The following is a 25,148-nucleotide window of genomic DNA, read 5'->3' on the forward strand; positions in this document are numbered from 1 at the left end:
TCCTACCCTTAGTTCCAATCATGCCCACCTTTGTGAAGTTCCCCTTTCCTCCTTCTGCTTGGAATACCCTTCCAACCCTCACAGACCTGGGAAACTCCTACACATCCCTTAGGACCCAGTTCAAAGGTCAGTTTATCTGTAATGCCTTCTGGCACCTCTGAACAGATTAAAAGCCTCTCTCTCTGGACCCTGCTATCACTCAGAGGTCCTCACTTTCTAAGTACTCATCGCTCTAGTCCCTGGGAAGGTAGGAATTATGTCATAAGACAAATATATTAACTGATGAATATACCACATCCAATTTTAGTTCCCACTGCACATCCTTCTGTATTGAACTATTCCATTTGTCCCCATCCTTTACTTTAGAGTCTGTGTCAAGTCTATGTCTCACAGAGGGGTGCCTGGCTGCCTCAGTCGGTGCAACATGTGACCCTGGACTCTGGGGTTGTGGGTTTGGGTCCCATGTTGGGTGTAGAGATTACTTAAAAATAACATTTCTCTTTTAAAAAGTTAAATATATATATATATATATATATATATATATATATATATACACACACATATATATATTTTAAATGTTTTTATTTATTTTTGAAGGAGAGAGAGGGAGACAGAGCATGAGTGGGGGAGGAGCAGAGAGAGAGGGAGACACAGAATTCAAAGCAGGCTCCAGGCTCTGAGCTCTCAGCAGAGCCCAATGAGGGGCCCAAACCCACAAACTGTGAGATCATGACCTAAGCTGAAGTCAGATGCTTAACCAACTGAGCCACACAGGTGCCCCCAAAATAATTTTTAAGTCTATGTATCATAGATAGATGGATTCAAAGCAAATTACAGGCAGTGGACCAGACTGTTAACTACAATTGCATATCTTGCAGGAGAGAAGCTTGCAATGAAAGCAATGCTGGGAAACTATTAGAATTTGGCAGAGTTGGACTAGCTGATGACTGTCACTTCTGAACACACTAGTCTGACGGATGGGGCTCTTATTTTCTTCACAAGATCGTCACTTGATTCCCTACTACATGTCAGGCAATAGGCCAGGTACCAGTTATAACCAAGAATGAGACAAACTTCCTGCCAGTTCTAATCTCAGGTTCTTTAGAGTAAGCCAGGCAGTAAACATGTATAAGTACACTAGATAATTTCATATAGTAAGCCGGCCTGCAGAGGAAAGACAAGGGGAGCAGACACATTAGAAACTGCAGTCTCAGACGGACAAGAGTGGGTTTGGTGGGTTTGCAGATAGATTCCAAGCTCTTGTAAGTTTCAGCTGGAAGCCCTCCCCTTTGGATCTATGACAGCCTACCTCTTTCAACAAATTCCTTTTGTGGCTTAAATTAGTCTGAGTGTGTTTCTAGGTTTTGCAACCAAGATCGCCATTTCTAAGAATGAAATTACCAGTGGTGGTGACAATGGTAATCGATAACATTTAAGTGCCAGGCAGTTTTAAGAACTTTACATACATCATCTATTTTAATCCTTACCACTCTGAGACACGAACAATTGTCATCCCCATTTTACAGATGAGGAAACTGAGATAAAGCAGATATGGTAAGTAGGCAGTAGAACTGGGTTTTGAGTCTAGACAGTTGGCCTCTGTGGCCTTTACCACTTCACCGTGCTCTCAAAAGTGCTGGGGGATGGACTTGAGGTTATTTCAAATGTGTGACATCCCTTCACACACACCCACGGTCTTGAGCAAAACCCCCAGTCTGAAAACCCAGGCTTCCTCCAACTGAGGACGTGGCAGCAGCTTTATCAACTCACGAGCCAGAGTTCCTTGTAACCATCCTGTGTGTCATAGAAACAGAAGCTCTGATGTATCACTCAGTAAGGAGTTGACCTTGGGCTCTGGGTTGTCATAAGCCTGAGTTTAAATCCTTGCTTTGCCTCATACTATAACCTCAGAACAGTTCATCAACACTTCTGTGCCTCAGTTTCCCTACCTGTAACACAGATATGAGACTACCTTCCTCATGTGGTTCTGGAAATTGAATAAGGATGGACTACAATGTTTACCAGCATAATATGAGGCACAGCAGTGGTCGAGGCTCACATATGTGCACGATAAACCCTAGGTATTAGTATTCTGCATCTCCTTCTGTGGGAAATACCTGTTGTTTCTTCATTACCCCTTCTTCTGGAAAAAGCTTCCTACTTTTCCTTGGGGATGACTCTTCCTGCATTGGATATAATTCTTGAGGGACTACCTATTCCTGGCTAACAAATGGCAACACAATCACAGTTAGTTCTAACCACTGGTGTCTAAAAAGACATTCTCTCTTTATTTTTTTTACTTTATTTTTATTTATTTTGAAAGAAAAAGAGAACAAGCAAGGGAGAGACAGAGAAAAAGGGAGACAGAATCCCAAGCAGGCTCCGTGCTGTCAGAGCAGAGCCTGATGCGGGGCTCGAACTCACGAACCGTGAGATCATGACCTGAGCTGAAATCAAGAGTCAGAGGCTTAACCGACTGAGCCACCCAGGCTCCCGAAGACACTCTCTTTTTAGAATCTAAATCTTTTAGAGGCACCTGGGTGGCTCAGTTAGAAGAGCATGCAATTCTTGATCTCCAGGTTGTGAGTTTGAGCCCCACCTTGGGTGTAGAGATTACTTAAAATAAATAAAATTAAAAAAAAAAATCAAAATCTTTAGATGAGTCATCCAGAACTAAAAGAGAAAACACAGTAGGGAAACAAACCACAGCAACAAAAAAACTAGCCGAGATTCAGACATCCCCACTGAAGAACAAGACTGGCCATTAGCTCCTGCTGCCTCGATAACCAGAGCGCCCTCGATTCCTGTCTTTTCCAAGCCCTGATTCTTTGGCTTTCTCATAGATTCCTTGACTCTCCCACAGACTTAAACTCTCCATAAACCCGTAGTCTCCAATCAACTTATGTTTGGCAGAGTTGGTTTCTATTACTTGCAACCAAAGAACTTCATCTGATGTATTTTTTGAAGCGAAGACTAGGACTGCGCAAAGCGTAACAAACCCTGAATCCCCTTTCCCTACTCTCCTGGGCAAAAGGCTATCTATTGCTGGGTGACAAACTATCCCTAAACCAAGTGACTTGAGGCCATAAACGTTTATTATCTTATAACCTGTGTGTGTCCAAAACTCAGGAGCAACTTTGCTGAGTGGTTCTGGCTCAGGATCTTTCATGGAGGATGGTGTCTGAACATCTGACCGGGGCTTGGAAGACCTGCTTCCAAGATGACTCACTCACATGGCTGCGGGCAGGAAGTCTCAGTTCCCTGTCCCATGGATGTCTCCAGAGGGCTGCCCGAGTGTCTTTGTGATGTGGAAGTTGGCTTCCCACAAAGCAAGGGATCCAAGAGGATAAGACAGAAGCCATGAGGCATCACAAGTCGGCCCTACTCAATGTGACTTCTAGGACAGCGGAATGACTGGGGGACATTTTGGAGGCTGGCCGCCACACAGGAAAAACTTAGGAGCCCCAGCAGGGTCTTTTTCAAATTTTTATTTTATTTTTCCAGTACAGCTTTTATAGGCATACATGATCCTCCTTTCTCTTTAGCTATTCCTATTCACCCCAATGAAAACACCTATTTCAGGGGCACCTGGCTGGCTCAGTCGGAAGAGCATGTGACTCTTGATCTCGGGGTTGTGGGTTCAAGCCCCATGGTGGGTGCAGAGATTACTTAAATAAATAAAAGTTAAAAAAAAAAAAAAAAAAGAACATCTTATTTCAGAAACCCGCAGACAATGACTTACAAGAATGGGCAGAAGGAGGAGGTAGGTATGAAGAAAAAGGTGTAAAACAGAGGGGATGAAGGTCTCCAGTCCGAGGACCAGGTCTGGAGAACTAGAAAAGAGGAAAAAAGGGCCTTTAGAGAAGGAGACACAGGCGCCCGAATACAAGGACAAAGCAGAGTGTTTAAGAGTGGCATAAAGCGTAGTGCTCACCCTCGGCAGACGGTCACTTCTTTTACAAGCCCCAGAGAGTCTGCCATCCAGTTCGGCCCTGCTGGTGTCATTCATCTTTTACTGCTTCACCTACAAGCGGGGCCTGAACACTGCGACCCGTGAGTCCAGGGAGATGCCAAGCTGTTAGGGGCTGCACTGCATCCCCTCAACACTCCTGTGCCGAAGCCCTAACCCCCAGGACCTGAGAATGTGACTGTGTGTGGAGACAGGACTTCTAAAGAGGTAAGTTAAAATTGGGCCACGAGGGTAGGCCTTAATCCAATCTGACCCGTGTCCTCATAAGAAGAGATCTGAACACCCAGAGAGACACCAAGAGCACACACTGAGGAAAGACCATGTGAGGACACAGAGAGAAGGTGGCCAATGGCAAGCCAAGGAGAGAGGCCTCTGGGAAGCCACATCTGCTGACACCTTGAACTTGGGACTTCCAGACTCCAGAACTGTGAGGAGTAACTTTCTCTTGTTTAAGCCATTACGGGAGCCTGAGCTGAATATGACACAAGCCCTCGTGAACCAGCTCCTAACCTGTGCTGTGTAATGTGGTGTCAGAACCAAGCACGAGGTGAGAGGAAGCCATAAACGCACTGGGTGCACCCAGAGACCGTTTCCACTCGGGATTCCTTCTGTGAGCTTCCTGATGGACCCCAGGCCCCTTCTGCTTTGCTCTGAAGGCAATTTCCATGCATGTCCAGGTTCCTAGGGCTGCCTCTTCCTCTGTCTTATCTTCTCTCTAGCTGGAAAGCACCTTCTGTATCCGTTCCCGTACTTCCTTCGCTCCCAAGGACACCATCATCTCAGCTACCGGAGGTCCTTGCTAAGAACAAAAAGAGAAACTGCCTTATTGCCTTATACTGCCTAAAGAACTAAAGCTCAGCCCCAGTCTGCAGGCGCTACACCCCAGGCCAACCCCAGTGCCGCTGCCTGCGTCTGAAGGGGCACAGTTAGCATTGCGTTGTCTTTACTTTCCGTGGCCAAGGATGGGTCCCAGGAGCCTGTTTTCCCGTGGTGATATGTCTATTGGCCCCCCATCAACCGCCAGCTCCAGGCAGGCAGGGAGAGTGCATGTTTCATTCACTACTGTGCCCACTGTACCCAGAACGGTGCTTCTGCATAGTAGGTGCTTCCATAAATACTATCTGCTGAGAGACTGAAGGGAGTGATCGTGTTTCATTTGTCTTTGTACCCCCAAACCAGAGCATGACTGCCATTGAATGTCAGCTGAATGGATAAATGAGGGGCTCCAGGGAACAGTCCAGCCCATCTGCCCACTTACCCGCTGTCCACTGAGGGCCACTCGGAGGACTTGCATCACGTTGCTGTGTTTGGTCCCCTCCAGACCTTCTGATACCTTCTTCAGTTCTCCACTCAGCACGTCCTGAGTTAAGCTCATATCGGGTCCTTCTAAAAGCCTAGAAAAGAGGGGCGCCTGGCTGGCTCAGTGGGAAGAGCATGCAACTCTTCATCTAGGGGTTGTGAGTTTGAGCCCCATGTCAGGTGCAGAGATTACTAAAAGAAGGTAAATAAACTTAAATAAATAAATAAAAGCCTAGAAAAGAGCCAGTCTATGAGGGCCTGCATGGGCCAGCGGCAAGTAGGTAAGAGGGAGGATTTCTGAAGATTAACATTCACAACCAGTGTTCAAGTCTGCTTGGGGGAGAAGGGAAGGAAGAAGATCCCCATCCCTTTCCAATTTGAGAAAAAAAACAAAACAAAAAAAACAACTAAGGAAGCAAATACATAGATAATCCAAGCACAATACAGGAAAACGCAGATGGTACCACAGTAAGAGGATTTACTAATTTCTACCTCAAGGTCATGTGATCGCTATGCCTCAGTTTTCTCATCTATAAAGTGGGGATAATAATAGTGTCTGTAACTCACAGGGCTATGGTGGGGCTGAGTTCAAACTTGTTAGGCACTAAGTACGTGGCTTGAATAGACAGTAACACTAGAAACTAGTGTTTCAGACTAGTGTTTCTAGTCTGAAACACTAGATCTTGTATTTCATTTAGAAATTAAACATTAGCGGGGTGCCTGGGTGGCTCAGTCAGCTGAGTGTCTGACTTTGGCTCAGGTCATGATCTCACGATTCATGTGTTCGAGCCCCAAATCAGGCTCTGTGCTGACAGCTCGGAGCCTGAAGCCTGCTTTGGATTCTATGTCTCCCTCTCTCTCTGACCCTCCCCCACTCACATTCTGTCTCTCTCTCTCTCAAAAAAATCAACAAACATTAAAAAAAAATTTTTTTAAAGAAATTAAACATTAGCTAATATTTATTATATCCAAGAGCTCAGAAACATTGCAAGAGAATCTAAAAACAAACTCAGAACAGGTTAGACATAGGATGGAAGAATGAAGCCCTCTGTGAACTTACTTGAAACACAGCTTTAGGATTGGCAGAGGGGAGACTCTTTGGGCAGGGGAGAGGGCTTGTACCACAGAAGGGCAGAAAGAAAGAGACTTCGGGAGACCCCGGCTCCAGTAACAGTACTGCCACCAACCTGCTACAATCATTCTTTTATCTTATTTTAATTTTTTTAAATGTTTCTCTATTTTTGAGAGACAGAGAGAGAGAGAGAGAGAGAGAGAGAGAGAGAGAGAGAGATTCCGAAACAGGCTCCAGGCTCCAAGCTGTCAGTACAGAGCCCAATGTGGGGCTCCAACTCACAAACCGTGAGATCATGACCTGAGCTGAAGTTGGATGCCTAACCAGTTGAGCCACCCAGGTGCCCCTACAATCATTCTTTAAAAAAAATTTTTAGGGCAACAACCATGATCTTGAACTCCCCACCTGCCTGTATTCTGGGACACGACAAAATTTAGGTCTATCCGATCTGCTACATCCATGCTGGCCTTTATGAACTCCCCAATAAAGTCACAGATGCCACCTTCCCAGATGGGAAAAGATGGCCAGGAACAGCACCTTGCACAGCTGCATGAAGAAGTAGGTGACCCCAGCCTGTGTGCACTCCCAGAAGGGCTTGCACTCTGATAGGCCACTGCACCTGTAGGTGACAAAGTCGGGACGTTGGCCAGCATGAAGCAGTTCTCAAAGTAGAACAGGGTTATGGTGCCGGCTGCCTGGGCCCACCAGAGCACAGGCTGCTGCATCAGCCAGCCTGGCGCCCACCTCTTGCTACAAACATTCTTTGCCCACAAGTTGAAGCACTTAAGGATCTAAAATCCAGTAGGCCAGGGGCACCTGGGTGGCTCACTCAGATGAGCGTCCAACTCTAAATTTTGGCTCAGGTCATGATCTCACGGTTTGTGAGTTTGAGCCCCACATCGGGCTCCATGCTGGCGGTGCGGAGTCTGCTTGGGATTCTCTCTTTCCCCCTCTCTCCCTACCTCTCCCCAGCTTGCACTCTCTCTCTCAAAACAAATAAACTTAAAAACTTTTTTAGTTAAAAAGTTAAAGAAAGTTAAAAAAGCTTAATGAGTTAAAAAAAAGCATAAATGTTTAGAAAATAATAATAAAATCCAATAGGCCAACAATCGCCCTCTGCTTTGCTGGTAGCCAGCTGAGATCCTCTCTCACCAGTGTGTTTTGAGTTTCAAGAGAGATTCCCCATTCAGTTAGAGCTTGACTTGCCAAAAAAAAAAAAAAGAAATAAAATAAAATAAAAAATTTCTGAGTTGGAGCGGCACCTGGTGGCTCAGTTGGTTGGGTGTCCAACTTTGGCTCAGGTCATGATCTCATGGTTCATGAGCTCAAGCCCCACGTCGGGCTCTGTACTGACAGCTCAGAGCCTGGAGCCTGCTTTGGATTCTGTGTCTCCCTTTCTTTCTAACCCTCCCCTGCTCTCTCTCTCTCTCAAAAATAAATAATAAACATTTAAAAAAATTGTTAATCTCTGAGCTAGAGCAATGGACGGGAGCAGGGTGGGTGGGCCTGTATTTTACAGCACCTTCTCAGTCCCCCTCAGCTATTACAGAGATTCCAAAGTGGAAATACTGCAGAGGGCCTGGACAGTTCCACTGGTGCGGATGGTCCACAATGCCAACTGGGGTACTGCCTGTGCTCAATGGGGTCCAGACAGTCCCCTGCCACTGATAGGCTTCACGTGGAGGGTGATTGGCTGGGGGACCCGTGCTCATAAGTAATGGGAAGAAACTGCCTCTTGGTACCGACAGATTCCCTTACTAACTCTGGATTCTGAGCCACTGAGTTTCAACAGGAGGCAAAAATAACCATGCTTATTGCATCATTAACTCGGCCACGTGCTTATTATTATTCCTATATCCAAAAGATAAAATACAGAAAATATAAAATTTAACACGGAGGGGCCCCTGGCTGGCTCAGTCAGTTGAGCATCTGACTCTTAATCTCAGCTCAGCTCATGATCTCACAGTTTAAGGGTTTGAGCCCCACTCTGGGCTCCTGGCTGACAGTGCGGAGCCTGTTTGGGATTCTCTGTCTCCCTCTCCCTCTCTCTCTCTCTCTCCTTCCCCAGTTCATGCTCTTTCTCTCCCAAAATAAATAAATAAACTTAAGAAAAAAAAAATTTTAATGTGGAAAATGGGGTGCCTGGCTGGCTTGGTCAGTAGAGCATGCGACCCAATCTCAGGGTCATGAGTTTAAGATCCATGTTGGGCATGAAACCTACTTAAAAAAAAGTTGTTAAAATTTACCATGGGAAAACATAGGAACTCTCCTCTATGCCACTGTGGGGAAGCAGGCTGCTAAGGAGCTGGTAGAAGAGGGACAGGCCACAGGCAATGGTAGCTCAGGACACATTAGAGCTGGCCCAGAGCTTGGCGTGGGTACAGAAGGGACTTCTAAGAAATCTGGCAGCTTCAGAACACTTGGGTGTCAGTTTTCCTGTCCTAAGTGGGAGCCCCAGAGTGTCTCTGAAATCTAACCCCATGGCAGGGATGTGGAGTTAAGGCAATGGTCCTGGTGAATTAGCACTAAGAGCTCCTATTGTGGAATGCCCTAAATTAAAGGAGTATTGTAATAATGACTCTTGGGAATTTATCCTAGAGATATAAATGCAAACCCGATTAATGATGTCTATATGTGGCTATTCACTATAGCGTTGTTTATAACAGCAAAATTTGGAAGCAATCCAAATGTCCATCAATAGGAAATGAGTTAAATAAATTATCGTAAAGTGGTACAATAATGGCCTAAGTGTAGCTGTAGAAAATAATGAGGATTCTAAGGACTGGGCAGATCTACAGATATGTTAAGTGAAACAAACAAATCAAAAGACACAGAACAGTGTTACCGTATTTTTGTGTAAAAAAGAAGGATCGTTTAGATATAATTAAAAAGGGTAGAAATGCGCAGTTCTGGAACTGAACAGATGGGGGACAAGGATAAAACTGGATTTCCCAATATCTACCTTTTTTATACTTCCTAGGTTTAAAAAAATTTTTTTTAACGTTTACTTATTTTTGAGACAGAGACAGAGCGTGAGCAGGGAAGGGGCAGAAAGAGGGAGACACAGAATCCAAAGTAGGCTCCGGGCTCTGAGATGTCAGCACAGAGCCCGATGCGGGGCTCGAACTCATAAACTGCAAGTCCTGACCTGAGCTGAAGCCAGACGTTTAACCAACTGAGCTACCCAGGTGCCTCACACTTTCTAGCTTTTAAACTCAGGTTTAAGAGGTCTGAATGGGGGCACTCTCTCTCTCTCAAAAATAAATAAACATTAACATAAAAAAAGGTTTGAATGTTTTCATAATCAAAACATCAAATTTCAAATTTTAAAAAGACAAAAATGGAGTTACATATCCATATCACTGAATACTCAGACATTACATAAAGGAAACTGCTAAGTGCGGCTACATTTCTGTTGGGGGCTGCAGTAGGAGGGAACACATACTTTTTGCCATAGACCTTCTTCTACTATTTGTATCATACTGTATTTTTTGCCACATGATTTTCTTATCATTTCCAGGTGTTTATTTATTATGACAATACACTGAGGGTTTCTAGATATCAGGCACTGTCCAAGCACTTTGGAGAGAAGCGTATGGCCTCTAGGCCCAACCTCGCCTGGGTTTGAATCCCTGCTCCTCCAACTTACTGTTATTTTAGGCAAGTTACTTAGCCTGTGTCTTGATTTTCTCATCTATAAAACGGGGATAACATTTTAACCAGATACTTTATTAGGTGGCTGTGAATTTCAGTGTATACACATATCCACACACACCCTGTGTACATACGTATACAGACCTAATGTATATAAATAGCAAGTTGTGGGGCGCCTGGGTGGCTCAGTCGGTTAAGCGTCCGACTTCAGCTCAGGTCACGATCTCGTGGTCTGCGAGTTCGAGCCCCGCGTCGGGCTCTGGGCTGATGGCTCAGAGCCTGGAGCCTGCTTCCGATTCTGTGTCTCCCTCTCTCTCTGCCCCTCCCCCGTTCATGCTGTGTCTCTCTCTGTCTCAAAAATAAATAAACGTTAAAAAAAAAAAAAATTAAAAAAAAAAAATAGCAAGTTGTAGGCATGTGTAAGTAAACGCTTAAGACCTACTTTCATCTTCATGACAAAGGTGGGAGGAGGTAGGTAAAATGGACACTGGGTTTTGCTGCCCAGCATCCACCTCCCTTTCTCCTGATACCCCAAATCTCCTTGAGGAATTACCTGGCTTCCATTCTCAGCTCATGTGCCCTGGCTGGGGGTCCATTTACGGCCCAGGAGTTGATGAGCTAACCTACGCCAACCAGCACATCACATTCCCCAGGCCTCGTGTGACTGGTTCGGAGAGAAAAATGTAGCTAATTGGGTTCCGTCAGAGTTCATCTTAAGACACAGCTGAGGCTTTGTGATGTTGGAGCTGTCTTACAAACAGGGCGCAGACATGAGAGAGGCTGCTCTCCTTTTTTTCCTTTCATATACAGTGATAAAATTTTTAGCCAGGCTCATGGCTGCCAAGTTAAAAAAAAAAAAAAAAAAAAGTTTTCCAGACTCCCTTTTGGCTTGGCATGGCCATAAGATAGGCATTCTGGCCAGCGAGATACAGGTGGAGACGAATGTGTAACTTTTAAGTCTGTTCCGTAAGGAGTAGGAGTGTCCCATCCCCTTCCCTTTTTCCTCCTTCCTCTTCTGGCTAAAGTATGGATGGTCTATGAGCCACCATGCACCGTGTGGACAAGAGCAGAATCTAGAGACATCAGGACCCTTGAGATACGGAAAAAGCTCTTTAGCCCTGGATCACCACTTCCTCATGGGGTAAGCACTGTCATTTCTTTTGTCTGGTAGACAGCCCCACCCTCCATCTACTCAATACAGAGTCTCTGCAGAAAGAGTAGCCGGCATTGAGAAGTGTGGAACAGAAGGTCAAAGGGACAGAGAGAAAAATAAGGTCTTGGTGACATGTTTTTGGCCCCTGAATTAGGCTGGGCTTAAGCCAGCTTTGGTTGCATTTCTGTTCCTGTACAGTTAAGACTGTAGTAGCATCTGTACGTTAGGGGTGAGGAAATGGAAGCTCAAAGAGGTGCCATAGTGACGCCACCTGGGCAGGAGAAAGGACTGGGTAAGCGGCAACACTGGCAGGGAACCCAGGTGAACCCAACCCCAAACACACTGCCCTCTCTGGGGAGGGTCTGGCTCCTCTGGGAAAGCCCCCCTACCAGAGTAACCATCTTGCCAAGACCCTGTCACTAGCCATGCGTTGTGTGGCAGGCCCCGCAGCCAGTCCTGGAGGAAGGGGGCCCTGGGAGGGAGAGGGAACTCGGGGGCGGAGCCTTGAGCTTGGCCTGCAGCAACTCACCCCAGCACACGCTCGGCAATCAAGTCCACCTTCTCCGAGATGGCGCCCAGCTGCGCTCGGCCCACGGCAGGGCGAGTCCACAGGTAGGAATGTGCCGGGGAGACCAAATCCTGCAGGCGGCAAATGTGACCCTAGGGGAAGAGGCAGTCGCTGAAAACACTGCAGACAGGGAAGAAGGGGGGCGCCACCCATTCCCTCAGTCACCGGAGCTCCCTGACACCACACCTGTCTCAGCAGGATGATCCTCTCCACGTAGGCTGGGTCCAGGACATCCCTGTCTCGCAGCTGGCTGCCGAATGTCTCCTCCACCAGGGCCTGCAGCTTCCCCACCAGCTGGCGTCTCTGGGTCTCACTGCTCACCAACCGACGCAGGTGCAGCCTGTAAGAGAAACCAAGGGACCGTGCAGCCACTGGCATTCCCAGTCCCCTCCAAACCCTCTCCCTAAGGGAGCAGACAAGGTTTGAAGAATGACACGTTACATGAGCTGTCCCTCCCACAGCCCAGAAACAGATCATACAGGAAAGGGATCTGGCCAAGGTCTAAGTCAGCCTAAGAGCCCCAAGCAACTCAGGTATCCTGTTGTGTTTCTAAGATAGTAGCTAACATTTTAAACTAGGAAGAGATCACATAAAAACAGAGATTTCTGGCTTCTCTTGGGATATCAGAGAAGATCTGGCTGCAAAGGCCCCTCGTGCCCCACACTTCAATAGCGGGAGCAGAGTGGAGGCCGCCCGGCTTACAGGCACAGAGCACTCCAGTTTGCCAGGGCCTCTGCTCCCCAGTGCCTCTCCCCAGGCTTGCTACCTACCCCCGTGCTGGCTGCTGGCCTCGACAGGCACCTGACTTTACAAGGTACAATCTACAAGTGTCTGCCTCCTTGCATAGCTTAAAGCATGAGACTCCGGCACAAAAAGGCAGAGATCAAGAACACAGATTTATAGGATCTGAAGCTCAGAGTGCACAGCTGTTTGAATTCAGGGCTCATAATCAAGAAGTTCAGGTTTTCTTGTCAGTTCCAATGTTCTTCTTTCCAGAATTCTTCTAACTGCCTTGCTCCCTCTCTTCGGGAGCAGCAAAGCCTTAACCAGTCCTCAGTCCCCTCCCTAGGCTGCCCTGGCATGGAAGAAAGGCAGGCGGTAGGGTTCAAGTTGTATTCACTGGTGAATACCCCATTCAAGGGATGCCTGCCGTTTGCTGCGTGAACGGGCTGGTTATGGAACACTGCCCTATGTGTCGTTTCCTTCTATGCAAAAGAGAGCAAAGTCAGACAACTGATCTGATGTCTGATGGGAGATAAATGAAGTAACAACCTTCAATACCTGCAGTCAATGCGAATTCTCTGGGCTCATGCAAGTAAAGCACAGAGAGCCTGTCCTCAAACCAGTGCTCAAGAGACGGCATCCTTGAGTCCCTTGTCCCTTAAGTACACATCTATCCGCTGGCTTTACCACCAAGGCCCTTAGATGGATATGTCAACAGTGATCTGAACTGTAACTGGCTTTAGAGGTCTGAGTGAAGAGTTACATGAAATGTAAAATAGGTGTCATGAGACAGTGCTCAGTCACTGTGTTGGGGGGGGGCAAGGGGTGATTCCAAGGCGAAGATGCCCCTTTTCTCTAGGCCATGGCTAACAGAATCCATGCAAAGGACGACCAGAAATAATGGTAATGACAGAGACAGTACCTACCATTTACAGAACACTTTTTATGTGCCAGGGGGTGTGTACAACACCTTGATGCAACGTTTAATTTAACTGAACTCCTACAACAATCGCAACAGGTAAGTACTGTTATTAGCCCCATTTTCGAGAGGAAGAAACAGAGGCTCCAGGAGGTTAGGGGGCTTACATGCTCTGTGTTCACGGAGCATCAGACACATGAGCCCACAGTAAAAATCAGGTCCATGTGACTCCAAAGCCCACTAGACCCTCTGCCATGGGTACCCTCATTAGCAAGAAAGCCTTTTTGTACCAGCGGCCTCCCTGCTTCACCACTCACCTGTTAAATTCCGGGAGCTTCTCCAGGTCCAACAGGGCTGAGTGGCAGGTGACCCGGGTCAGGTCAAACTGTGTTATCAACTCAGGCAGGGTCCTGCCCATCTGGTTCTCTGCAAGGAGGCAGGCCCAGCCTCAGCCCCCTCCCTCGCTTTTCAATCACAAGGGAGGCTAGGTGATCACGTTCTGGGTTTCCCATTCCATTCTGACCCAAGGGATTCAACTTCTAACTCTTTTATAGATCACGGGCCTTGAAGGAGCTTTCATTTGCAGAAAGGGTTCTGTCACTCAGGAAAAACAAGTTTGAAAACAATCAGACTAGGGGTGCCCGGGTAGCTTAGTCAGTTGAGCGTCCAACTTCGGCTCAGGATATGATCTCACGGTTCATGGGTTCGAGCCCCATGTTGGGCTCTGTGCTGCCAGCTCAGATCCAAAGCCTGCTGTGGATTCTGTGTGTGTGTGTGTCTCTCTCTCTGTCCCTCCTCCATTCATGCTAAGTAAATAAACATTAAAAAAATTTTTTTTAAATAATCAGGCTAAACCAACTCTCACTGCCCTCAAAGATGTGGGTTGCAGGAACAGATGCTCATTGACTGGCTGTGCCCCAGAGATTCTGACTCTGCTGGTTTGGGATGGCGTCTGAGCATCAGTATTCTTTCCAAGCTTCCCAGGTGGTTCCAAACCTCAGGCAGTGCGGAGAATCGCTGCATGGGGAGCTGCTTCTCCAGAGCTGCAGCCCCGTCCCATGCGGTCAGCAGGCATCGTGGCCAGGCCTAGGCCTACAGGGAGTCTCTGCCGGGTCCCTTACAGGCTGCATGGCTTTGCCAAGTCATCAAACCTGTCTGAGCCTCACAATTCTCTTATAAACAGCAAGGATAATTTAATCCTCTAAAGACTGTTTTAAGGAGTAAATGAGATAAGAGCAGAATCAACGGTAAGCAGACTACCAGTGCCACATTTCTAGAAATCCCCTCCACAAAGAGGTCATCCTAATTTGCTGCTTCTTTAAACCTTGGGCTCTAAGTCTTGGACCAAGGATAAGGGCTCAGTTTGGAATACACTAGGGTCATAGCAGTCTTAGTAATTCTGTTGGAACCCACACTTGCCATAGTGGGAGTAATATAATTATAATAACCATAAGATCTACGGTTTTTGGGCAGAGTGGCAGATACCTTACTGGGTGCCTCATACTCATGAGCTCAGTGAATCCTAACTTAACCCTATGAGGTAAACACTTATCCCCATTTCATAGAAAGGCAGGGAAGGCTCAAAGACCATAAGCTCCTTACAGGCAGGGGTTACATTAGGTAGTTCACTGTTGTAGCCCCAGCACTTAACACAGCGTCTGGCTCAATAAACATCTGTTGAGAAAAGAATGAATTTAGGCAAGAGCGTGCAGCTAGTATATGGCACAGCCTGGCCTGAAGACCAGGTGGGCCTGAACCAAAGCCCCAGCTCCTCACTGCTCTGGTCCCACTGCAAACTCCCAGGTGGGCAGGTACCTGCAAACCCGGAGCCACAGTTGGTGATGATGTCCAGCAAGGCATCTGGCAGGAAGTCGGCAGCAGCAAAATGCTCCAGGAAAATGTCTCCTTGCCTCTTGGACAGCTTGCTGCCATCCCTATTGAGGAGCAGGGGCAGGTGGGCAAAGCGAGGTGGTTGCCAGCCCAGGGCCTGGTACAGAAGTAGATGCTTGGAGGTGGAGACCAGCCACTCGGAGCCCCGCAGCACGTGGCTGATGCCCATGTGGTGGTCGTCCACCACGCATGCCAGGTGGTATGTGGGAAAGCCATCGCTCTTCAGGATGACCGGGTCCCCCTCCACACTAGCTACTTCATGCCGATTCCAGCCATACACCAGGTCCTGGAAGGCTGGTGCCTCCCCATCCAGGCGGAAGCGGATAGCAGGTCTAGGGCCTGTGGCTAGCTTCTGGGCCACCTGCCCCTGGCTCAGGTTCCGGCACCGATTGTCATACCTGTTAAAGCAGAGCGTCACAGAGGTTAGGATGACTACAGACAGACTGAATTCCGTCTTTGTCTCTGATAGTTGGCTGACCTTGGCAAGTCATCTACTTCTCCAGCTCTGTTTCCAGTCCTGGACAGGGAGCGGAGTGACGTCTGGGGAAGACAGTAATTGGTAACAGTGTGGCAGACACTTGCGCCTGCCTACCTGCCAGCCTCTCCCTCTTCTTCCTTGCTAATGAGGAAATAGCAAAATGCCTAGTCCTGGGGGTTGAATCACAGCTGGTGTGGCCAATCATGCAATCCCATTCCCATTTGCCAGCAACTGGTCCAGGCCAGACCACTCTAGTCCCTAAGACTCAAAGAAAAGTATGCCTGGAGGCAGGGGAGGCTTAGGCTCTGGGGAAAGATTGCCTCTCCAATTGAGAGCAAAAGAGCCACAAGAGGAAAATTCCTCTGCTTTCCCCCTGTGCCCTTCAGATGTTGTCCTGTGAGGGTAGAATGCCTGCAGCCTCCGCAGCCACTTGCAACTAGTGTAGGGGGTGGGGCAGGGGAGGTGGGGAGAAGCCACAACAGAGCGCTGATGTCTTGAAGCTGCTGGTTTTATCCTTGAGTCATCCACCTCCAGACTTCTGCAGAGTAAGTGACAAATGTCTATGTGGTTTATGCCCTGGCTACTCCAAGTATGGTTTGTGGATCCCTAGCAACAGCCTCACCTGGGAGCCGGTCAGAAATGCAGCATCTCGGGCCTCAGCCCAGACCTGGTGAATCTGAATCTGCATGTTAACTAGATCCCCAGGTAAGTCGTCTGCACATTAGAGCATGAGAAGCTCTGATTTGTCCCCCACTCTCTTTTAAATTCTTTATTATTATTATTGTTTTTAAATTTATTTTTGAGAGAAAGAGAGAGAGAGACAGTGAGCAAGCACTTGTGTGCAAGTGCTGGGAAGGGGCAGAAAGAGAAGGGGACAGAGGCTCCGAAGTAGGCTCTGCACTAACAGCAGAGAGCCCAATGCGGGGCTCGAACTCATGAACCGGAGATCATGACCTGAGCTGAAGTCGGCCGCTTAACCAACTGAGCCGCCCAGGCACCCCTATTCTTTATTTTTTTTTAAGTAAACCCTACCATCAATATGGGGCTTGAACTCATGACCCTAAGATCAAGAGTCGCGTGCTCCATCCGCTGAGCCAGCTGGACGCCCCTGGTTTGTCCCTTTTATTAATTTTTTTAAATTTTATCTATTTATTTTTTTAATTTACATCCAAGTTAGTTAGCATGGTTTGTCCCTTTTAAAAGGGGTGTTCCATTACTTAGTCCCCGAAGAATCCTGACACAGAAATGTAAAGCTTGAAAATATACTCCTTGACACAGAGCTAAGTGTTCAATTAATAAACGGCTGCATGGATTCCACAACAGAACTTGACTGTAATTTTAAAAAATAACCTACCAATAGACAAGTAGACTATTTATGACAAAAAAGTAAAGCTGCAGTGAATATCATGACCTCATACAAATCCAGTGCTTGTCCAAACAGTTCATTTAAACTGGAACTCACTGGGGGGTGCCCATGAGAGCTTGACTCTTGACTTTAAGGATGTGAGTTCAAGCCCCACATTGGGCATGAAGCCTATCTTAAAAAGGGGCGGGGCACTTGGCTGGCTCAGTCGCAAGAGCATGTGGCTCTTGATCTTGTGGTCATGAGTTTGGGCCCCACGTTGGGTGTAGAGATTCCTTAAATAAACTTAAAAAAACTTTGTTTTAATTTCTTTAAAAAATAAATAAGTAAATAAATAAACTGGAACTCAAGATGTCCTGATGCCACTGCTGATGGGAAGCAAGGTGGTCAAGGGCCACAGGCAGTGTCTATCAAAGCTCCAAACTGGCCCTGCAATTCCTCATCTGGGAGGGTCTCCAACAAACACCCTGCACACGTGCACAACAACATATGTCAACATGATCCATCTCAGCTCTTTCATTATAACTACAGATTAGAAATGGCATCAAGATTCATGAGTAAGAAACTGTTTAACGGATGTTACATCTGTACAATGGAATACCATGCAAGCATAAGAAAAATGTGTGGGCCTATATAGATTGGATAGCCTCAAAAAAGGTAAGTGGGAACGGTAAGTTGCACAATCCGTATATTGTGTGCTGCCATTGGAATGGCGAAGAGAAACAATACGTGTTCAACAGGGTACATGCGTTGAGTGTCTCTGGAGAAGACAGAAGAAAATTCTAGGGGCACCTGGGTGGCTCAGCCGGTTAAGCATCTGACTTCAGCTCAGATCATGATCTCACGTTTCATGAGTTCAAACCCCACACTGAGTTCTCTGCTGTAAACTCAGAGCCTGCTTTGGATCCTCTGTCCCCTTCTCTCTCTGCCACTCTCCAGCTCACATGTGCTCTCTCTCTCTCAAAAATAAATAAATATATGGGGTGCCTGGGTGACTCAGTTGGTGAGTGCTGTGCTGACAGCTGTCAGTGCTGTGCTGACAGCTCAGAGCCTGGAGCCTGCTTTGGATTCTGTGTCTCCCTCTCTCTGCCCCTTCCCGGCTTGTGCTCTGTCTCTCTCAAAAAATAAACATTAAAAAAAATTTAAAAATAAACGTTAAAAAAAAAGAAAGAAAATTCTAACTGCAGTTGTTTATAGAAAGGGAAATTGATCGCTTCTCGGCCTTTTGGCTAAGATCAAGTGTAGAAAGGGAAATTGAGGGGCCAGAGTCAGAGTTAGGAGAGATCTTTGCATATACATCTCTCTGCCTCTGAAAAAAACTTTACTTACTCAGAATTACAAATAATTGAAGTTACTTTACGTGTTACTACTGCCTGAGAGCCAGTGTGGTCGGCAGCTCTGACATGGCCCCAGTGATGCCCACCTCCGGTGTTTCTGCCCTTGTGTCATCCCCTGCCTGGAGTGTGGGCTGGACCTAACAACTTTCTTTTTGGGAAGAGAATGCGGCACAAGTGACAAGATGTTGCTTCCTCTGTTCAGTTACAAACAGACTGGCTTCTGTCTTGCTCTCTTTTGCTTTCTGTCCACCTTGCCCACAGCGAGGCCAGCTGCTATGCTGCGAGCTACGCTGTGGACAGGCCCACATGGCAAGGAACTGGCATCTCCGCACAACAGCCAGTGCAGCCCATGGTCAGCCAGCAGCCTCATGAGAGAAATGGAAGCGGACCCTCTGCAAGGCCAGTCTTGAGGAAACCACAAACCTGGCCAAAACCTTGACTGCAGCTTTGAGAGAGACTCTGAGCCAAGGGAGCCAGCAGAGCTGCGCCCAGACTCCTGACCAATGAGGCCGTGCAGGGACCACAGTTTGGGGGGAATCTGTCATGCAGATGAGGGACACACGCAACTTTGGGGAAGCAGCCTCGACAGGCTGGGGCTCTCACCGGGGCGTCTGGTGATTCCTCAGGGCCTCCTTCTTCAGGAGCTCCAGGCGCTGTGGTGAGCAGAAGCAGGGGTAAGCAGCGCCGGACTCCAGCAACGCTTCTGTGGCCCGGGCGTAGAGCTCAAGTCGCTGGGATTGCTGGTACGGCCCCGCTGGACCTCCCCGGCGGGGGCTCTCGTCTGGGGGGATGCCTGTGGCACAGCAACAGAGAATGCTCACCAAATTCTAACAATGAAGATGCTGACAGCACCGGTTCAGCACTGTTCTGTGTGCCTTATGCATACAGTAAAGCTTTTAATCCTCACAACAACCCTCGAGGTCGTTACTGTCACGATTTCCCTTTTATAGGTGACCAGTTGAAAGATAAGAGAGGGTAAGCGCTCAAGGTTGTGAGCCCTGAAAGATAAGGAGTCACAGGGGTGTGTCACCTCCATAGTCCACGCTCTCAACTGCCCTTCCTCTCCGTCTGTCCTTTCCCTGGGGAGGGGGAAAGCAGCCCAGGCCCGGAAGAGCTGGCTCCAAAGAACGAAGTATGGTTCAGGGCACAGCCCTGGCTGGACCCCTGGTTCTTGGCCAGAGAAGCTGTGACAAGGGATCCTGAAGACGGGTGAGGGCCGCAGTGCCAAGCACCTGCCAGGCTGCTCTTATGTCCCATGACTTCCATCAAGCCTCAGAACCACCCTACTAGGTAGACGCCATCGTGACCCCCATTCAGTACGGACGCTGAGGCACAGAGGGGCTCTGTTACATCACTTGGCCAACAGCAAGCGGTACAGATGCGTTCGAAGCCAGGCCAGGGGCCACAGAATCCACGCTTTTCACCCTGATTGTACTGCCTCAGCCTCCTTCCCCGCAAAGCGGAGCTATGCTCTAGCATGCGGGGCAGTGGCAAGAACGGGACGCACTGGTACTTTCAAAGCGCTCAGCCCGGTGCACACACGCAGAACCACTGCGATGGGTGCCGTTATATGAAATGCGATCTGTTGTAAGCCACAGCTCCAGCCCAAGGTCCGGTTTCCTCAGATCACAAAGGACAGATTTAACCAATATACACTTCCTGCAGAGACAAAGGGGACACAAAAGAGCCGGATGGTGGTATTTCTTTTTTTTTTTTTTTTTTTTTAATTTTTTTTTTCAACTTTTTTTTTTTATTTATTTTTGGGACAGAGAGAGACAGAGCATGAACGGGGAAGGGGCAGAGAGAGAGAGGGAGACACAGAATCGGAAACAGGCTCCAGGCTCCGAGCCATCAGCCCAGAGCCTGACGCGGGGCTCGAACTCACGGACCGTGAGATTGTGACCTGGCTGAAGTCAGACGCTTAACCAACTGTGCCACCCAGGCGCCCCCGGATGGTGGTATTTCCACCCTAAACGGCTTTCAATAAAAACCACTGATTTGTAGACTTTGAAATAGTGACTTTCGTGTCAGGTAAATTATACGTCAATTACACACAAAAAATTAAGAAGCCACAGAAGTCAGCTCTGTCTCTCCACCACACTGGAGAGGAAGCTGTGCTGAGGGGTTGCAGGCATCATTTACACAATCGTGCTGCACCAGGGGCTTCAAGGGTAGGACTCTTTCACCCCTGGACCTCCTGTTCAGACAGTGGCTGACATATAGCAGACGCTCAGTGAAATCCAAGTTCTCATCCTGGCCTGCCTGGTACTGCAGGTTCAGTACCGGCCAACTTCTGTCCTCACATCTCTAGTCCCTCTGCTTGGTCACAGTCCTTGGGCCATGCTGGCCTCTTTGCTGCTCCTCTAATACACCCTATGCTTTCCTTCATCAGGGCCTTCACATCTGCCATTCCCTCTGCTTTTTAAATTAAAAAAAAAATAATTTTTTTCTAATCTTTATTTTTGAGAGAGAGAGAGACAGAGACAGAGAGACAGAGTGCAAGTGGGGGAGGAACAGAGAGAGAAGGAAACACAGAATCCGAAGGAAACACAGAATCTGTCAGCACAGAGCCCAACACAGGGCTCATACTTATGAACTGCAAAATCATGACCTGAGCCGAAATCGGATGCTTAATCAACTGAGCCACCCAGACGCCCTGCTTTAAAATTTTAAGTTTATTTATTTTGAGAGACAGACAGCACGAGTGGGGGAAGGGCAGAGAGAGAGAGGGAGAGAGAGAATCTCAAGCAGGCTGCCAGCGCAGAGCCTGATGTGGGGCTTGAACTCATGAAACCGTGAGATCATGACCTGAGCTAAAACCAAGAGTCGGGTGCTGAACCTACTGAGCCACCCAGGTGCCCTGCCTCTGCTTTGAACAGTCTTCGTGCAAGTAGCCACAGGGCTGGCCCCTCACTTTGTGTGATCTCTGCTTCAATGTCACCTCCTCAGAGAAGACCACCCTGTCTAAAACAGCATCCCTCCCTGTCAGTTCTCTAACCTGTTAACCTTTTCTCCATAGCACACATTAACACTTAACATCATGGTGAAAATGAATTAATTTATCTGTCTTCCAATTACTGACAACAGAGTCTCTGTTCAATGCTGGAACACGACCTAAATTACAATAAGTGATCTCCTTGAATGAATTCCTTTACTCAACTAATCTCAACTAAGCATCTGCCATAATGTTCTACAATAGAAGATAAAAATGAAATCAGTTTCTGCGCTTTGGGAACCCAAAGTCTAGTTAATAATTTACTGCAGATTAAAATACACATCCCATAAAAGTCTCGGTATTTTTGGTATTTTTCCTTGGAGAACTTAACTGGTTGTACCTGTCTTGACAGGTAAGCAATTGTTGACCCAGGGAACACAAACACACTCCTCCTTGTCTTCCTGGGGTTTAGCAGTCCTTCAGATTAAACTTCCCATAAGAAGACTGACTTTAGAAGCTGTACACATTTAGTTTGGCTCACACAGTGTGTTTAAAAAAAAAAAAAAAATCTGAGTTCAAGTTTAACAATGGCAAGTATTCATTAAAAAAAAAAAACAAAACAGTAACGAAAACCTGGATTTCTGGCTCCTCTTGGAAGTCAGAAGGTTGGACAAGCTGGGCCAGCATTCCCACATGGGAACAAGGGGCTGGAGCCTTCTGCTCACTACACGCCTCGCCTCTCCAATTCCATCTTATGCTTGGCCTGTGTTTCCTGTCCGTTCCCAGTAGCACCTGACACTCTAAGAACAGGAACCTCAAAACAGCCTCAGAGCATTTCTTTAGCATCTTTTTTGGGGGGGACACGTGCCTCCTGAGGCAGCACAAATACACCTATCTCTCCAGGAACTCCTCATTGTCCAGCTTGGGCCCTGTGAGGCCTACTGGCTCCTTTCCCTGCTCCCACTTCCCCCTTGGAGAAGGGTTTTTTCCCTGACCGCCTCACCTGCCCACTCCAGCATGTCTTCAATATTCTCTGCTGCCCCAGGCACAAGGCGGGTCTGATCCGTGTCTTCCAGCCTGAGGATGAAGCTCCCCTGGTGCTTCTTGGCAAAGATATAGTTGTATAAGGCAGTGCGTAGGCCACCCAGGTGCAAGAAGCCTAGTAGAAGAGAACACTCAGTCAAGACAGGGAAGATGAACTGACACACCTCAGCCAGACGCGAGTAAGCCCTGCTTGTACCAGGACGTCCCAGTATAGCGAAGCTCAAGGAACAGCTACCCTGTCCCATCCTTCCAGTCAACACCGAGACAGACTGCCACAGGAGAGGGCAGGGGTGGTCAACCTCTTTAGTCCCTCATCCTGGAAATAGAAGACCACCCAAGTTTTAGAGCATGTAATTTTGTGGAAAAAAAAAAAAAAGACTCCAACTCTTCCTAACTGCACCCACTGTTCTACTTAGATTTGCCTCAAGGCCAAGTTTTACCCAAATAAGGACAGAGGATTATCCACTGAAGCCATTACCACACATCCATTTAACATGTACAAATTCAATGATGTGCTTGGGTGAAAAAAAAAGCTAATATCTTATCTTCTTTGGTCCAGGCCATGGCTCTGACTCCATAACGAGCCTCTCTGCATCTACAGGTTCAGGAGGCAGCATGGGACCCATAAGGCTCTTCTGGCATCAGGCAAACTTCTTCAACACGGATTATGTGTGACCTTCTGCTAGTTATTACAAGGCAACCACAAAACCAGAGGTCCCCAAGACAGAAGACAGGGGTCCAGTAGTTGAAAGCAAGACCATTTAAACCAAATCAATCTGGATTTAAATTCTGCATCCACCATTTACCAATTGCTATCCCTTGGGCACTTTACTTCATGTGTATGAGCTTCAATCTCCTCATCCGCTAAGATTTAAAAAAAAGAAAAGAAAAAAGAAACTTTCCTTACAGGGCTGTTGTGACCTAAGCGCTGGTCAAAGTATACCCTTCAATTAATTTTAGCTATTAATGACCTATGTTGTTTCATAAATCTGTCTGTAGTCAGTATGTTTTATCTGTCTGTAGTCAGCAGCCTTTTCTGTATGGGCTTTTCCTGCAAATCAGAAAAAAAAGGAGAACTATAATCATAATAGAGAATATTGTTTATTAAGTGCTAAATACCAGACCTTGCTAAGTGCCTCAGTTGCATTAGCTCAAACCCACAAGACAGGAACTATTACTAGCCCTGTTTGGCAGAAGGTAAAACTCAGAAGCTCAGGAAGGTTATGCAATTTGCCCATGTCACACAGCTAACAAACGGCAAAGCTGGCAATTTGGACCCAGCCAATCTCAGACCTTGTGGCCCCCAACCACTACGTGAGTGCTGTGCAAAGCCAAGTACAGACACTTGCTGGTCTAGAAACTGCTGCCAGTTCATAACCAAGTAAGTACAGAAATTGAGAAAAAATATTTAGAAACAGCAATTTGACACAGTAATTTTATATTTGGTGAATTCAATAGAAATAGGCTCATATTTTGTATGCTTTCAATATTTGTCCTTTTTAATAACTCATTTCTGTTGGTTATATAAAAATACTGATCCATAATCAATTAGAAATTAAAAACCAGTCCTGTCACCATGGTCTGAGAGGCCGCCTCTACACTCTGCTGCCTGCCAGGAAAGATCCTGTCACTCTGTGCAGGTGGGATCTTGACACAAAGGCTTACATGTGGACCCATAGGTTCTGAATGAGAGGAATGCTCAGTGTGGAGAGGGCAGAAGGAAGCCTCCGTGAGAAAAACAAACGGGGGGGGGGAAATGGTGGGGACACCCTGACAAGCTCTCCACTAGGGCATACAGTGAGCCTCTGCCTAATTCTTTTGGCTTGCTGAGTGGCAACATTAACCACAGGGCCTTTGTACCTGCAATTTCCTCTGCCTAAAGTCCCTCTTATGGACTTCATATAGACTTCACATACGTAGACTTCTTGTCTTTTGGTTCTCAATTCAAATGCTACATCCTCAACACGCCCTTCTTGAGCTTCCTATCTAACCCCCAGACGCCTACTCTGCTTCATTTCTCTAATGTCATCTGTAACTAAAACTACAGTTATTTTTTACACGTATTTGTCGCGGCTATAATGTATACTGTAGGATAGGCTTCTTGAGAACAAGAGCCAAAAACGTTCCTGGAGACCACGGCATCCCAACGCCTAAAACAATAGCTGGCACACTGTTGGTCCTCAATAAACATTTATTGAATACATGAAAAAGGGACCGAAAGTAATGGTACAGTTCGATAAACACAAAGAACTTCCTGGCAATGTGAATAAATTACGCTCGTGGGCCTACTTCTACGCCTGCAAAATAGGGTCGCGCTGCCCGCCCAGTCTGACTCGACCGGAAGGGATTCGTTCGGGAATATTCGGGGGGCGGACACGGTACGATGGACTTCGACCTACAGCGTCACGTCCGCCCAGGTTACCTGTGGGGCTGGGGGCGAACCGCACCCGCACTGCAGCCCCGGGATCAGTGCCCATGCTGGCCTCGCGCCGTCCTACGAGGCGGCCCAAGGCCGCGGGGGGCCTCGCCGACTGCAGCAGCCTCTTCAGAAGCACCGCCATGTGGGATGGAACCGCACACGTGGGCTTCTCGGTGCATCACTTCCGAGGACCCCTTCCAGCCAATCCGCGTCTGCCACAGAGGGCGCAGCCCCGCCCCTTAAAGGCGCAGGCCTCCTAGCCTGCAAGCCCACGCTCCCCAACGCCGCTCCGGCCCCACTAGGCCTCTAGGGGGCAGAGCCCAT

At 47.5% G+C, this 25,148-nt stretch overlaps 1 protein-coding gene across 1 annotated transcript; it reads right to left on the reverse strand.

Moving 5' to 3' along the window:
• Window positions 1-569: 569 nt before the first annotated feature.
• EARS2 (glutamyl-tRNA synthetase 2, mitochondrial) lies at window positions 570-25,106 on the reverse strand. The gene is made up of 9 exons (XM_019430323.2): window positions 24,828-25,106; window positions 22,365-22,520; window positions 19,030-19,219; window positions 15,174-15,646; window positions 13,676-13,784; window positions 11,903-12,056; window positions 11,678-11,808; window positions 5,229-5,364; window positions 570-4,769 (listed from the first exon to the last, which is right to left on the reverse strand). Exons 1-9 carry the CDS (start codon window positions 24,964-24,966, stop codon window positions 4,686-4,688), a joined length of 1,572 nt encoding a protein of 523 aa, XP_019285868.1. The 5' UTR covers window positions 24,967-25,106; the 3' UTR covers window positions 570-4,685.
• Between the last annotated feature and the right edge of the window lie 42 nt (window positions 25,107-25,148).

The sequence above is a fragment of the Panthera pardus genome, unplaced genomic scaffold (assembly GCF_024362965.1).
Source record: "Panthera pardus isolate Hobbes unplaced genomic scaffold, ASM2436296v1 HiC_scaffold_5, whole genome shotgun sequence".
Lineage (NCBI taxonomy): Eukaryota > Metazoa > Chordata > Mammalia > Carnivora > Felidae > Panthera > Panthera pardus.